The following is a 17,496-nucleotide window of genomic DNA, read 5'->3' on the forward strand; positions in this document are numbered from 1 at the left end:
CCCTTGAGCAAGAAACTCAAACCCCAAGCTATTCATTAACAGCATGTATGTTGTATTATGTATTATGATAGCAAAAAATCCCTCTTTTGTGTGTGTCATCGTTTTCACTCGTGTACATGAGGACACCTGGCTACCAGCTGAGGCAGTGCTGGGGAGGAGGCCTGGACGACTTGTTCCTCCAGGGAGACACGGCTTCTCTGTCGCCCATCTAGGCAACCTAAACATGACGGGCTTGACCTGCGAGGGCTTTAGCCTACACACTGCTGCGCATCTCTCTCTCTCTCTCGCTCTCTCTCTCTCTCTCTCTCTCTCTCTCTCTCTCTCTCTCTCTCTCTCTCTCTCCCCCCCCCCCCCCCCCCCGCTTCTCAGCTGTGGGCTAGTTTGGTTTCAGCTCGGACAAGCTGGGTTTGTCTGGAGTCCAGAAAAGGAAAGTTGGTTCCCATGACGTGAAATACATTTATTTTAATAAATATTTATAGCATGGGCCTATTGAATGACAGAAGTGTAGTTTAGTATAATATAGCATAGTGTAGTATAGTACAGCCGAACGAGGTAGTATAGTGTAGCATAGTATAGGAAAGCATAACATAGTATAATCTATAGTATAATAACAAATACATAACAAAGAATGATCTTTATTTTTATATTGAGACTATATACAGTGCAATATGCCGTTATGTATTGCTTCTGTATCTTATAGCATGAATACAGGCCCCTTGTATTTTAAATGTTCTACATCTGTTTTGGGGCCATGTACATGTGTGCAACTTTTTTGTTATGCTCAGAACTTTTCTCCAACCGCAAATCGTATCCATTTACAACCATTCTTTAAATCTTCTGACTGTTCATTTCATAATTTTCTGCTAAAAGACAAAACTATTCTACTATTCTAACCCTAACAACATCAAAAACTGCTTTCCCCGCTGAAAATCTGTTTCTACTAAAATGTCCTGATGATCAAAGATGATCCCCTATAGCAAGGGCTTAGCACAGAACATGAAGGACAGACCGACAGAGAGAGAGAGACAGACAGACAAAGACAGACAGGGAGAGAGAGAGACAGACAAAGACAGACAGAGAGAGAGAGGCAGATAGACAAAATGACAGACAGCCAGGCAGGCAAGCAGACAGACAGAGAGAGAAAGCAGACAGAGCCAAACAAATAGAAAGAGACAGACAGCATTCAGAAAGACAGACAGAAAGCGAGGCAGACAGACAGAGAGACAGACGTACATAGAGAGAGTGACAAACATAGAGAGAGACAGCAGACACACAGACAGGCAGAGACAAAAAGACAGACAGGGAGAGACAGACAGACAGGGAGAGACAGACGGGGGTTTTGGGTCATGGAGAGCACTCAAGGTGACTTGCATCGGAGCGCAGCATGTAATGCAGCTGTTCTCTGCTTGCCAAACAAGCAACAGCCACCACAGCCCCGAAAGAGGAACTCAAATAAATATAGAAGGCCTAACAGAAACAAACTAGTCCGAAGTTGTAAATCAACGGGCCGTTTGTCAAGGGGTCTTACTGATAGAGAAGCGGCCATCTTTGATCACACTCTTTCTGCAACACATGTTTGGTGTTTTATTGTTTGAAATGGTTCATAATCCCGGTTTTCCTGTAAAAAAAAAGTTAACACTTGAAATCAGAGATGAAAGGAGGTGGATATTGTGCATGAGAAATGGGAACCGATTGGCCTGACTTAGCCTGAAGGTTTGTGGAGAATATGTGCCAGGTGGTTCATTTAACTGTCAAACACAACTAGAGAAGACATGGAAACTAATATGGATTGGCTGGTTTTTATTGAGTTGGAATTCAAACTACAAAGCAGAAAATGGATCAAGGCAAGGCCATTTATTTTGACAGCCCTTAATCGAAGTTACAGTCTCAATTGTGCACAAGCTCAACTGAGCCTGTATTGTTATTGAGACTGTACTCAAGCACAAACTTTACTTGCTCTATTCAAAGTAATTATCAGCATACTACGCTTTCTTAGTATAGTAGGCAGGAGCACAGTGGTCCTATAGCGTCTAAAGGTGTAGTATAGTATATAGAGTAGTGTAGAATAGCATGGTCTGGAAGGGCATATTGCTATGGTATGATAGTCTAGTAAAGCACGTATGCTTACTGTATTTACGGTCACCCTAACCAAGGCAGTCTGCCAAGTTCCTGGACATGTCGTTCCTGCCAGACATCCTGGAGCGTCACCAGGGAGACGGTCGTCTTGGAGACGTTGACCTTAGATTCCAGCGTCTTGACACGACTCCACTGCTGAACCAGGAAGTGGATCCTCAAATGTTGCCATTAGATAAAGACAAGACGCATCCCGATAAAGACCCTTATGACCCCCACATTGACTCACCTCCCAATAGAGCTTTATTTAATATCTTCTTTCTGAATTATTATTATGTTATTAAATTTATTATTTTGTATTATTATTATTATTACTATTATTATCATCATCATTCCTTTGCTTATTTTTCAGGTGTGATTGGTCGAAAGTGGTGCTAAAGCTCATCACATAAACATACAAACATAAATAAATAACAACTCCAACAGAGAGGTCAGCTTGGTTCAAACTCCAAGTCCAAAACAACAGCGTGTGTTTGTTGTATTCATGTGTGCCAGCAAAATAAAGTGCTGCACTGCTGTTTCCTAGGCTACAATACATCCCAAGTAGGCCAACCACTGTTCCTGGTAACGGCCATGAAAATGAGGAAGTGACATGATACCTGATACCACTGGACCCATTGGACATCCTCACCCACCCTCCCGTATTTAACTCTTAGCTATTTCAGAACCTACTGAGCTATTCTGGGGGCTGGAGGGGTCAGGTTTTACTAGCTACGTGGCATTATTAGAACCTGTGTTAAAGCGCTACAATGCGTACATGAAATAATTCACTACTGCTGCACTTGGTGGGAAACCAATGTGCACTCAAAATATCCCAACGTCCTTCGGCACATGCATTCGCACCTGAACACGCCACCTGAGAACTACAGTCTTTGGGATGCATGGCACACCAACCTTATTATACATCAAGGATACCAACCACGCAGATCTCTAGCAGTCGGCCAATTTCCTGAATCTCCAGTGCGCTGGTATGGTGAAACAATGCCTCGATCGCAGCGACGAGATGATCCATTCCTTTGGTGAACGTTGATGTCTTGATGACGCACACTCGATGTCCACCTTTCACACGACATGTACTCTCGGGAGCAACCTACTGCCAAGTTCCACTTTGAGGGGGTCTACACAAATCGTTGTTGTTGACAACAGCCGAGCATCTTGACCGTGTAACTGATAGCCCTCCCTGCAGGCCGTTGCATTGCTGTCTGCTTTGGACCGGGCTCAGTGTTGCAAAGGGACTTGGAAGCGTTGCAGTGGCATGTAAGAAGAAAAACATTCCCTGTCGTAGGATGGCAGGGAACACATGCACTGTGTCCTTGACACGCTGGTGTCCTGCTATGAGTATATAAACAATCTGTATGCACTATGCTTTATTAGATAAATGTGTAGTCATATATGTCTGTGGTCAAAACAAACTATACAAGCATGTAAACAAACAGTTGATTGGAAATAATGAATATGTTCTACAAACGCCATTCCAGCTGCTGTACGGTGATTCAGGTAAAGGTTGAGAAGTGTTGCATTCACACACCTGGGATTTACAGACTAAATGGATTCCCCAACAAGTAAAGAAATGCACTGATTGGTCAGAATTTAGCCGGGTATGGTCTAATGCAGTGTAGTAGAAGGCTGTAATGGATACCATCCTTGAGACAAAACCCTAGCTCCACCACTGGAAAAAAAGGTTGACCCAAGGCCCAAGGTTATGTATTGATCACATTCACTTTCCCCCTGATCATTTCACTCACTTACAGCTAAAGGCTTCCCCAGCCCAACCACAACCTCTACTGCTGGGGCATGGTCAAAAGACCAGCCTCTTCTCTCTGCCAGGATAGAGGAATACTGGAGCACTCACATGACCTGCTGTCTGTAGGCCCTTGGAGACTGACGATTTTCACTGGCATTACAACCAGGTGCTGAAGGCAATAGCAGATGGCATCTGCAGTAGAAACACCCAAAGCAAGCAGCACATCCGACAGAGATGAGGTTCCTCATGGGAGAGGTGGAACCTGGGCTGCAGCCCGGAGTGCCTGGTCACTGCATGGGACTGACAACCCAAGGCCCTTTGGAAGGGGTCAAACACCAACTCACTCAAAAATATGTTGGACACTTACCAGTGCCCCATGGGTTTTGGTTCACCACACAAATCAAAGTATTGTAGCAACAGATCCTTTGTAGTACCTTGTGTTACACTGCCATTTGGTCAAGCCTGTGTCGCCCTTCTTTCGTTACAAGGACCTATATGCAAATGCAGGATAGCATTACGCTAACAATAGCAAACCATTAGAAAGTTGCTTCTTAAAAGAAGAATGTTTATTTATCATTGCACGTACTACACAACAAAATGTGATGTCTGTATTCAACCATGGCTAGCTGTAGCAATAGCAACAGTGGCCAGGGAATGACTCCAGGTCTACTGCCGTTATCAAGGGCAAGGGCAGGGGTATTATCCTCACATGTCTTATGGTGTAAAATATTTAACCCATTTAACACATGGAGGACAAACTTAAACCCACAATGTTTTCCAAATGTAGGATAAGATGTAAGTAACGACTGAAATAGATCTCTATCGGTCAAAAGTGTGCAATTCCATTAGTTACCTCTTTTGTGGACAGGCGAAACCGTAGCTTTCTGAAAACGATGAAATCACGCTGGAGTAGAAAGTTGTTCGCAGACTTGTGGTTTTCTTCTGTGTGTTTTGCATATTTGAGCAGAACAATTACACACACCCTACTGCCTCGCATACCTACTACACCATTTTACTCATTGTTTTCGTGTGGACGAGGGTACTTCGGAAAACGTTATCGTGTGGATGCAAAACGTGAAAATGCAACGACAAAGTTTTGTTAAAAAAAAACCACCTGCGTCGTGTGGGCGGGTTTATGTACCGCATCGTATTAGGAAAGGGCTTTATCGGTCGGGCTCACAGAGGCCATGACTCAGCAACACATTTAAAAAGACACATCCCGAAGTTGTGAGAGTGTATCATGCCTGTCAAGTGATTGACATAATCCCCCTCGTTCCAGGGTTGTTTATGGCCCCACAGCGACTCCTTGTGTTTTGCACTGGCTATTGCTAAGGAACTATGTTGCACAACTGAACATGTCTGTATCTTATTAACTCTGTATTATTTACAGTTTCTGCATTTAAATATAATACTTAAATCTCCTCAAGAAGATTGTCTTTCTCACACTGTCAAATATTAAAACATTCAACAACCTTATTACTTCCCACGTAGGCCTATTGGTAAAATGTCATTATTTCCACCTGTATGAATCACCTCAAGCAATCCCGATATACGGTGTTCCGATAGATGGAATAGATGGAATTATAAAGACTGACAGATGGATAGATGAAATGATATAGACTGACAGATAGATAGATGGAATGACAGACAGACAGAAATACTGTATAACAAGAGAATAGTAGATGATGGATATACTATACACTATCAATATCATACTTTTGCTAGAATAATCCAGAGGGAAAATGCACCCTGGGAGGCAAAAGTTCACTGGAATGAAAGTAAGTCAAGAGAAGATGAAATTGCTCTCAAACGCTTTGATCCCCATATAGGCCTACTAGTCAAACGTTGTATAGGCGCACCGTACACAGTAGATACACTGATGTTGATCTTGGATAGCCATATCCTGTGTGCACCATCTGGAAGCGTGGGGGCAGCCCACCATGTCAACAGACCTGCCGGTCATGACTGAACTTCCTCCCAACCCATTCGTATTCCCATCATTAAAAGGAGAAACCCGTCATCGATTGTCTTGTCATCAGTTGATGGGTGTGTCTATTCTTTTTTGTGGTTTAATCCTTCTACCCTACTGTAAATATAGTATATAAGATCAAATGTATAATTCTACAGACCTTCTAAGCCACACAATTCAGTTGAATAATGAATGTTAGTTGTGTCTCTTGAGGGATTCCTCCCAACAGGAATGCAATGCTGTTTTTGTTTCTGTGAGTCTGAATGAATGAATTTTTTTTTTACTTTTGTGGTTTGCGTCACTCCCTCAGACAAGGATGTGTCATAGAAATACATTTGCTTTTTATTTGCGCATGGATTGACATTAGGAACTCTGACTGTGAAACTAGAGCTGTGTGTGTGTGTGTGTGTGTGTGTGTGTGTGTGTGTGTGTGTGTGTGTGTGTGTGTGTGTGTGTGTGTGTGTGTGTGTGTGTGTGTGTGTGTGTGTGTGTGTGTGGGGGGGGGGGGTGGAAACTCTTTGACGCACTTGCGGGATCATTAAATTCAGTCGTACTGACGTAGGGGGGCAGTGAATGGGATCGCTATAGCTCTTGTTATACATCCATGTTACTCCCTCGTACCTTTGGTCCAGTGGCGTAGCTAGAGTGGGGGGGGGGGGGGGAACGACGACGACTCCATCATAGTATATGTATAAAAAGAAAATTTAATACTGCAAGAAGAAATGATTAAATCGTCTGTTACATTTCTCATGTGTGTTATCAGAAACACAATAGTACAACTCCATACGCTTTTTAGGAGAACATCAGTCATGCACCTTCAGTCACAAAGGAGCAAAGCTTGCACGGTGGCGACATCTAGTGGTTTGTTAATATTCATTATAACTCATTTAAAACCACATTCATTAAAAACCCCAATCATACAGGATGCACCCTTTTTCATAATTACTGGTTTAGAAAAATACAACAACTTAGGCAAATTATCACAATAAGTTAAAACCGAGTCAAGTGCATATCACGTGTACATCGCTTGGAGACATATAAATATGTAAAAATAACGGCTTGGTGCACTACACATTTCTCAAGATGAATGGAAATACAGCAAGGAAACGGGATTGACCAGGAAGGGATCTTGCAAGGCACAGCACTGAAAGAGTCCTCACTCGAGAACTTAGTGACAATTTATGCAACATTTAAATATGCGTTTTACACATGCAAATCGGTACACAAATTAGTACCAACCGACATCTGAGATAAGTGCTAATTATTCACTAGAGTAGTAAGCCAAACCCATTGTAAGACAAATACTGTTAGAAATGTAAAATTGACATCTTGAATATAGAAAAACTTTTAGTACTTATGTCTTGTTCAGATTGGAACTGTCCTTTACAAAAGAGACCTGAGGATTCAGATTGGCTCCAGCAAGATGTTAGGGCTAGTGCTAACATTGATGCCAAATTTAGAGCTCCACATTTAGTCCTCACAGGAAGATATGCTCAAAGAAATCAATTCAATTAATCAAATGAATAGGTGTTCTCAAATGTTGCAACAAATGCAAGGTGTCAGTCATCACCATAATTATTACTGCCTTGGCGTTATTAAAATTGCATATCTGAAGGGTGAGCAATGCCTGTCGTCACATTGCCAAAAGTCACTAAGGGCCAATCGTTCACTGACAGCTGGTGGTCTTACAACATGCACACGATGTGTCTCTCCGGTCTGATGTCGGCGGATGAAGCCGGCCGTGCGTTGCCGCGGCGTGTTACAGAGTTACTGGGATGTGGCCGTTACCTACGGCCTCAGTAGGCTACACAGATAGAGAGAGCCTCAGCGCCCCCACTACTCCACACAGAAGTACAATGTGTGTGAGCGACAATGAGCGTTTGAATGAATGTGACAAGGGGAGAACCGGATGAACCCGGACTCTGACCCCAGGGTTCTACTGAAAACACGTCCCCCATCAGCGCCACGTCCACCCGCCATTTACTGCACCACACCAATCCTTTATGGTGACATCGAAAACCATCAACGCACAAAGAGCGACAAAGAGCGTTGTCAACATGAGAGGTGACAGGGTGGCGAGCTGACGCTGGTCCTGGTGATGAAGGCGTGACGCCAGCCGCTGCTGCTGGGCTGTGGGCCGCCCTCCACTGACTCTAAGCGCAGCGTCTAACCGAGGGCGTGAGCCGCCGCCCGTCAGTCCGTCCCGCTCCTCAGGGCCGCTGTCCGTGCTTCACAAACGTGACGCTGCGCTCCAGCGCCGCGCCCGGCCTGCGCCCGGCGCCCGTCGGGTTCAGCTCGCTCATGTCCACCCCGGAGTCCAGGCTGGTGTCCCGGCTCTCCGCGGGCCGCGGCGCCGGTCGCCTGTGCTGCTCCGACGACGCGGCCCGGTGGATCTCCGCCGCCGGCTTCCCGTCCAGCGACACAAACCAGGCCCTGGGGGGCAGGAGGGACGGGTCCCCGCCCGGCCCCTGGAGCCCCGGGCCGGGGAAGGGCCCCGAGCAGGAGTGCCTCTTGTCCCTCACCTTGTTCAGCGTCCCCGGGACCGATAAGGACTCCGGGAGGTGGGGCCCCCGGGAGCCGCCGGCGGCGGCGGCGGGGGTCGGGACGCCCGGCTCGGCGGACGGAGGGTCGCGCGTCGGAACCCCGCCGTCGGGCGGATTCTCGGCGTTGGCCGCCACCGCCGTCTGGTTCCGGAGGGAGGGGATGGCGCTCTGTGGTGTTGTTTCCGCGGCAACGGGAGGAGGGTTGGACCCCGGCGGGCGCTGGGGCGGGGCGGTCGACCTGCGGCGCTCCGGGTCCACGTGGAAGAACGCCGGGCCGTGGAGAATGGCCATCGGCTGGTTGTAGAAGAACAGGCTGTCGTCCAGCGACAGAGAAGCGCCGAGCTGCTGGGAGAGGCCGGTCAGGTGATCGGGGAGGCCGGTCAGGTGATCGGGGAGGCCGGTCAGGTGATCGGGGAGGCCGGTCAGGTGATCTACGCGGCCGGCAGCGGTCTGGTACGCCCCCTTGGGCGACTCCATCTCGACGGCCACGGCGTTCTCCCTGTAGAAGGCTGAGTCGTTGCGATAGAGGCTGTTGCTCTTTCCCGCGGACGGAATGTTAAACCGGCTCTCCTGGTCCGGCCGAGACTCCTCCAGCAGGTCCTTCTCATAGGTCGACCCCTCCAGCAGGTCCTTCTCATAGGTCGACCCCTCCAGCAGGTCCTCCTCATAGGTCAAGGTGCTTTGGTCTCGCTTCGACAGGCGGGAGACGAGGGCCACTTTTGGCTTGGATTGACTGGACGATTCAGAAGAGGAGAAAGAAGAGAATAAGTCAGACTGAACAAACTTTGACAGTTTATGCAAACTTTACACATTTGCACATGAGGCATAATCACCTCTCCAGGCATATCATGTTTTTTATTTATCAACCAATGCTGCGGCAACAGTATTCATTACATTCAGACATTTGGTATTGGATGTCTTCATCAAAATCGATTTCAGCATCTATCATTTATAGCCGCTGTATTTGAACTGCGTGAGGCACAAGTTATGCAATCAAGGATTTCAGATCTCGGTACATATGCCGATTTGTCCCGTGTGGCGCAGATCTGCAATTTGGAAGTTCCACACAGCGGTTCTGAACTAAGAGCCCACGCGGACGTTTGGCCCTACAGCGACTGTACTGCAGTCGTCTTGTGTGGACAGTCTGCACTTCAGGACCGGCGAGGTCCTGTCTACAGCCATGTGAGGCTGCCGCAGACGCAGAAATAAACAGCTGCCCAGACAACGCCAGAGCAATATTGGTTTCAAAATGCAAACGTGAATATATCCATCATCGTGATTGTCCTCGAGGCTAGGGTCAGCGCGTCTCGCTCAAGGATAGGAGTACTCCTGAAAAGGGAGTCGAACCCGGAACCTTTGGGCTAGGACTCAAACACCCTGACCGCTACGCTGACCTGCCTAAATGAAACGGCTGTCTCTCGACCAATGGGATTCCAGTACGCCGAACCAGCCGGTGTGTATAAAGCTCCAGGTTACCTGCAGCAGCACAACGCGACCAGCAGGAGCAGGATGACGAGGAGGCAGGCGCCCAGGCCGGCCGTGATGGACAGGCAGTGTTGGAAGAGGAAGTCCACCGCGACAGACAGGTTCTTTGAACCTTCACAATGTGAATGAAGTACATTCATTTTAACCTTTAGGATTTGTTTGTGTAAAAAGCATAAAACAGAGTTGTGTGGAAATGTAATGTTTAGATGCTGTAATGTTGTAGATGCTTTCATCCAAAGTATCTTCAGGTAAACCAGGTAGGTAGGGTAAAGGGGCAACTTGGATTTAAATGATTGGAAACCCACAATTTGGCTGCGGACAGTGGGGATCGGACCAAAGACTAATAGATGTAAGCCTGTGTAGTCATTTGTGCAGAAATGACACTGTTGTTTGCAGAAGGGGCCACAGAACAAGACAAGAGCTACTGACCCCTGGTGGAAGACAGAGGAGCTGCGATCCAGTATCCTAGATGTGGAGCCATGAAGGTCCATGTGAGTTTTCCCCTTGAGGAAACCACCGTCCCCAATCCAGCTCGCATCCAGCCTCCTGAGAGGAGAAGACAAACACAGCCACCATGTTACTCACAGAATAATATGTGGCTACATGACCTCCAATCGGTTGTTTGGACATGCAGATTGACTGATTTGTTGGTTGGTGGGTTATATTATATCTTAATTGGATATTCGGTTGGCTGACTAATGAATTTATTCATTCATTTGTCTTGGTATAATAATGACAAAACATAATAATAACTGGCAATGGTGCCCTATTGTTATATTAAAATTATCACAATTTTAAACTAATATTAATAAAAATGTACATTAAATATGTACTCATGCTAACAAAATGATCAGCCTGGGTATAATCAATCATAGCCATTAGTCATTTCAGGTCATTAAATAAACACCTACAAAGCAATAAGCCGCACATCGTAACCTATCCCTTGCCTGGCCTATCGTGAACATTAATTAAGATATGATTTAACAAGCACTCCTTCAGAGGAGGCGGAGTGGGGACAATAACGATACAGTACGACTACTGAATGTCCAGACAACACTCGTTAGCGTAAAGATCTTCCCCCCTCTGTCCAAGTCTCTCCACAGGGCCAGAAATAGAGCTTCCTACTGGGATCAACAGAGGCTCCACATGATCTGTCAGATGGACCTACAGAACGGCCCCTGGAACACAGAACGCCCTCGTTCACCATGACAGAATTTGTTTTTCAAAGTGAACAAACCACTGGTAGGGTGGAGAAGATTCCCTTTTCAGCGGCTCAGTTACTACTAGATATGTTAAAAGAATCCTCAAATAATTGAAAATATGACTATAATTCATTCAACATAATTACTTTGTTCTATTCATTGCAATTGTCAGAGCCATGTGTTTACATAATGACTTTTTTTTATATAATCAAAATAAAGAAATCACTATCAAATTATCGTCATCATGTTAAGCATTAACATTTCTTCTTTATGTACTTTGTTTTCATCGTAAAAACATAATAAAAATGATACACATATATAGGCTATAATATATATTTTTCCTATTTAATTTTTTTTTTGTTAAGACCTGAAAAACAAGTACACCTCATGGCCTTCCATCTGAAACACGAATCAATAAAGAAGCTCAAAGTAAAACCCTTGTGGTCTGGTGCTGGTGAAGGGGTGAAGGCAGCCTGCTGTGGAGCACCCACCAGCGGAGTGGTTAAAGAGCCAGGCGGGGACGTGGTCGCCCGGCTGAAGGCCCCAGCCGGGCTCCAGGGGGAGGGCCACCCTCAGGGGCCCGGTCACCTGGAGCTCAGCCTCCCTGGAGGACAGCCGCACACTGACCGCAGCCACGGCCCGCAGCTCAGCACTGGAGAAGCCTGGAGGGAGGAACGCATCACTAATGGGTTAACTATGTCAATAAACACAATAGCTACGGTTATATGTTGATACCACTATAAGTAAAGAATATGTATTGGAATTGGACTTACAACTAAACTGTTTGTTTAAGTGATTACTTTGAAGGGAAATAAAAACTATTTTCCTTGGCTGGAACGCATTTCAGAGAATTGCCAAATCATAACGACTAGTTATTTGTCTACACAAATTAACCATTACCTTTTACTTTTTATTCTGGCAACATGGTTTATTTTACAAAAACTTGAGCGACACAGTTTTGGATGGTTGAACCAAACAACAAATTTGACAACTCTTAACATTCTGTCAATTCTATTCTTCACTTGTTGTCACTTGTTGTTGTACAAGTCTCTCCCTTTTGCTCCTCTTACACACACACACACACACACACACACACACACACACACACACACACACACACACACCTGACGCAGTGGGTGTGATGGCGGTGATCCTGAGCGGCGTGTCGCTCTCTCCTGATTGGAGGACGGGGGCGGTGAAGTAGGCAGAGAGAGAAGAGACGTTGCTGCTCGTCGACGACAGGTTCAGCAGACTCTGGGGGAACTCAACGCTGGGCTGGAAGAACGCATCTACACACACACACACACACACACACACACACACACACACACACACACACACAAATAAGATGAACGGGTTACATTTTCATTCGAAATTCATTAAAAAATGTTCTGGAGCTTCTACGGTAAATATGTTTACCTATATGTCATGTTTAACTCACATATTTTTGATTTGTACACACACACACGGCCACATTTATACAAAAAAAACACACACATCACACACACACACAGACATTCATACATAGACACACATACCAGAAGTCTTGCCGTTGATGAGGATAAAGTCCTCGTAGAGCCAGATGTTTCCTCTGCTCAGAGCCAGAAGCGACATCGTTATCGACGAAAAGACTAGAGAAGAACACAGAGAATACTGATCAACTTTGAGGACTTTTACTCTGAAAAGCCCAAGACCCTCCCTCTCTCTCCCTCTCTCCCCCCTCTCTCTCTCTCTCTCTCACACCACACACTCACTTGGCATCCTTTGGGGTTTCCACGGCGACGCCGTCAGCAGGTAGCCGTCCTTGCTGGCCACCACCACCACGTGGGGCAGCGGCCGGCGGTGGGCCAGAGGCAGCAGCACCACGCCGTCCTCCCCCGTCAGCCCCACGCCGGCCCGGGCGTAGTCCAGGTACACCTCCACCCGCGCCTGGGCCAGCCCCCGCCGGCTCAGCCGCTCGCTCACCTGCACCTTCAGCGTGCAGGAGGAGGGCCCTGGGGGCCCGCAGTACGGTTACTATGGTGCACCTTCAGCGTGCAGGAGGAGGGCCCTGGGGGCCGCAGTACGGTTACTATGGTGCACCTTCAGCGTGCAGGAGGAGGGCCCTGGGGGCCCGCAGTACGGTTACTATGGTGCACCTTCAGCGTGCAGGAGGAGGGCCCTGGGGGGCCCGCAGTACGGTTACTATGGTGCACCTTCAGCGTGCAGGAGGAGGGCCCTGGGGGCCCGCAGTACGGTTACTATGCATTAGTGTAAACAAGCAGCTTCGTTATGAACTAGTACTTTACAACGTATTTGTATACAACCGTATGCTTACCATGTATTAATACTATAAGTGAGTATTTTTCCAATGCATTAGTATACAGGGGTATGTTGATGTGATGTGATGATACAATGTGATTGTATACAAGAGTATGTTTATGATGTGTTAATACTATTTATTCATAGTACTTAATTGTTAATTAGCATCTGCTATCACTGCTGTGTACAGGGAATGGGTTAGCCGGGCCATTGTTTAGACTGGGTAGCCCCGCCCATTCCGCCGGCGCCTTGAGTTCTTCCTGCAGAAGGGTCTGGAGAAGAGCAATACATTTCTTTCTAGTTTCGATACGTTTTTTTGCGGGAGCCAATCACCAAGCTGGCTTCTCCCCCTGGCACGCTATTGGCTGGTTTAACACAATGACGACAGCAAGCACGCGACGGAAAGCAGCCAATTGCGTAAAGAGTCAATTTAACTCCGCCCGTTGATCACGCCTCTTGTGCTGAAGAAGATGACAGCAGCCTCCCCGGACCAACGTGAAAACTACGACTGAGCTTGGTCTGGCAGTAGCCAGGCTAGTGATTGTTAGTACTTGCACTTGGTTCTATGAACGTCTTTACTGCACAGACAGCGATATATTGTTTCACTTCTTATGACAAATGTACTTATTGTAAGTCGCTTTGGCTAAAAGCGTCTGCTAAATGCCCTAAATGTAAATGTAATACACAAGAGTATGTGCACAATTATTAGTTTATTCGATTAGGTACAATATTCTTTAGTATACAAGAGCAGGTTTACAATGTATAAGTACACAAGAGTATGTTTACATTGATAGAAGAGTAGGTTTATAATTAATTACTATTAAACAGCAGGTTTATAATGTTGTGTATAGTGAAGGAGTAGATCTATGATGTGTTCAGAGATGGGAAGAGAAGTGAACACGGGAGAGAAGAGGATAATATCGTAGGCTACAATAGAGCACGGCACAAAAGAGTGGAGAACTATAAAGTCAATATTGTTATACAAATGTTGGAATGAGATTGAGCATTGCCCCATTCTGGAGCAGAAAATCACAGGAATGATTATTTACATGTTCCTTATTATATCCACTGTTGGTTCTTTATTGTGTTTATAGTTCAACGGCGCTAAAAGTAGACCATGTGACAGCCGTGACCCGCTAAAGGCTACGCAGCTACTGCCAGGAGACGGCTTAAATATCTCATCCCATATAAGAAGACGGAACGGGAATCTACAGAAATGATTCCTGCTTCGGTAGCTACTCTTTACTCTGTTTTCCCCCCCTAATTACACCAACTTCGACTGTACAATCGTAGGTCACTTAGGATAAAAGCATGCGCGAAATACACTACATTTAAATGTGTCATGCTTCATGAAACACAGAAGCGCGCGGTGTGAGATGGTGTGATGCATGGTAAAGCATTTTCCATGCATTTGAGGTCAAAGGGGTTTGTCACATCAAGTGTTATGTGAGCGGTTGTGTCCCTGAGCCTCAGAGAGAGAGACAGAGAGCCTCAGCTTGTGTCGTGCTGGCATTCAGGGGCGCTGGGCGCTGGTTCTCACGGCCGGCGAGGAAACAGCATTTTGGCAGATCTGTTTTTTGCTAAGATCAGCACAGATGGTCAAGAAGGGAGCGCTTGTTTTAGAGACCGAGGCGCTGTGTGTGTGTGTGTGTGTGTGCCTGCGTGTGTGTGTGTTGGTGTGTCTGTGTGTATGCGTTTGCGTGAGTGTGTGTGTGTGTGTTTTCTGGCACGATGGACAAGCACAACAGAATGGGGTCACTCATTCTGCACTGGAGATGAAGTGCTGCCAGATTAGCATTAATCTGCTCATTTGAAGCATTGAACCTCGGACCACGGAGAGCTTTATTGGCTGCAGAGGAACAGGCTGTCTCATGCAGGGTAACACACAAGATACCGCTGACAGAATCTGAAAAATATCTTCAGATAAAAAGGAAACATTTTACATATTACAAGGTAAAACAATAAAATAGGTCAAAACATTGGATATGTAATAAAAATAATGAAAGAAAAGTGAATTATTAAAAAACGGTTTTGAAAGATGTTTTTAATAATATTATGCTAAAGTAAATAAAAAATGAAAACAAAATATGTATTTTGAAATCTTCCCATCCTTCGTGTCTCATGACTGAAGTCATTGTGAGGGAAGTCAGTGTTCTCTCGCCAACATTTCTCTGCATGTTAAACACTATTACAGAGATATTAAACATGATACGGAAGACGTTTCTAAAACCACACAGGATAACCCCCCCCCCCCCCCCCAGCCCCAAGTCAGCTCAGACAGATGGTCTGAGGACTTAACCCTGATCAGACAGAGTGAGCGTCTGTGTGTCGGAATTACACCAGCCCACCCATAAACCAAAACACAAGCACGTCATTTGGCATGTAGACACACACACACACACACACACACACACACACACACACACACACACACACACGGCTACATATATACACTCACACACACATACACATGCATGTATGTGGAAAACCCAATAGAGATCTAACTTACCAACGAAACGCCTATGGTCAAACTGCGGTTCTGTTTGTGTATTTGGTTGTTTGCTATTCAAGAGGGAGAGCCCTGTTTGAGACCAGGCCAAGACAACTAAAGAAGCCTAAATGTGTCCTTAAAGGTTGCCAGCTCTATCTGGCCTCAGACCATCAGGGGCTTCAGGGTGTCTGCTGCAAGGAGCAAGGTCCAAGGAACAGTACAGTGATGTAACACTGGAATGTTCCTCCTACGGAATCATGAATTACGCATTGAGTCGAGAAGAGGAGAAGGGAGTCAGTACCACGACAATAACCACTTTCAGAGACCCCCCCCCCTCCCCTCCCCATCTTGTAAACAATCATCTCGTCGTGGATAAAACAACATGGGTGTTTGAGATCATCCAAACAGTGTCATCATATGTACGATTCGAGATTAAAGAGTACGTTGCGCAATGGACATTCGTGAAATGGTACCCAGCGCCTATGGGGAGCCATAGGCTCTTATTGGAATGAGTGGAATGGAAAGTTAGTGTCCAAAGTGACTCTGTTGTGGCTGCATAATGGCGCTATATGTGGACATGGCAGCGCAGACGGAACCGCGCAGATGGCGATGAGCATTGGACCACTGCGTCATATCAGAGAGGAAAGTTACCCGGAGAAAAACAAAAGATAGTGCTGACGTTAAGCTATAAATCACGGTATAAATCACACTTTTTCATTTGAATAATAACGTGTAACAATAGGAGGAGGGGGGGGGGGGGGGGTATTACAGGCAGAGACGCACCTCTTGAGGAGCGGATGCCTTCGTCGGGTCGGTGCTGATGCTGACCCGGGGGGTCCGGCTGTCCCTGACCAGAAAAGTTGTCCTCTTTGAGATGCGAGACGCGTCCATCGGGAACCAATCCTGCGTCGTTCCTCGCATTCCTCGGGAAAAGCAGGACGCACAATAGAAACGCAAACAGACGCATTAGGCCCGCTGTGTGGAGGTGGTGGTTGCAGCCGTCGCTTTGAGGGTTCCCTCAACCGTCCGTCTATCTCATGGTCAACTTCTCCATCTCTTTATTTTTTCCTGCGCCGCGCCTGTCAACCGCACACAAGTTGAATTTCAAACCACTCCAAACCTTCTTCACCGGAGCTCCTCCTCCATCCAGGGTCTGGTAACCTGATCCCCAGCGCTGTTCCTCTGGTGGCAGCACGGGGGCGCTGTTCCTCTGGTGGCCGCACGGAGCGCTGTTCCTCTGGTGGCCACACGGAGCGCTGTTCCTCTGGTAGCCGCACGGGGGGCGCTGTTCCTCTGGTGGCCGCACGGAGCGCTGTTCCTCTGGTGGCCACACGGAGCGTTGTTCCTCCGGTGGCAGCACGGGGGCGCTGTTCCTCTGGTGGCCGCACGGGGGGCGCTGTTCCTCTGGTGGCCGCACGGAGCGCTGTTCCTCTGGTGGCCACACGGAGCGTTGTTCCTCCGGTGGCAGCACGGGGGCGCTGTTCCTCTGGTGGCCACACGGAGCGCTGTTCCTCCGGTGGCAGCACGGGGGCGCTGTTCCTCTGGTGGCCGCACGGGGGCGCTGTTCCTCTGGTGACCGCACGGAGCACTGTTCCTCTGGTGGCCGCACGGGGGCGCTGTGGACGTTG

At 46.9% G+C, this 17,496-nt stretch overlaps 1 protein-coding gene across 1 annotated transcript; it reads right to left on the minus strand.

The window, feature by feature from the left end:
* Positions 1–6,647: 6,647 nt before the first annotated feature.
* Positions 6,648–16,908, minus strand: fam171b (family with sequence similarity 171 member B). Its single transcript, XM_084478433.1, has 8 exons — positions 16,652–16,908; positions 12,831–13,070; positions 12,615–12,707; positions 12,201–12,365; positions 11,568–11,738; positions 10,304–10,420; positions 9,866–9,986; positions 6,648–9,122 (listed from the first exon to the last, which is right to left on the minus strand). Exons 1-8 carry the CDS (start codon positions 16,833–16,835, stop codon positions 8,057–8,059), a joined length of 2,157 nt encoding a protein of 718 aa, XP_084334559.1. The 5' UTR covers positions 16,836–16,908; the 3' UTR covers positions 6,648–8,056.
* Positions 16,909–17,496: the final 588 nt, after the last annotated feature.

This window comes from Micromesistius poutassou (assembly GCF_964030765.1).
Source record: "Micromesistius poutassou genome assembly, chromosome: 14".
NCBI lineage: Eukaryota > Metazoa > Chordata > Actinopteri > Gadiformes > Gadidae > Micromesistius > Micromesistius poutassou.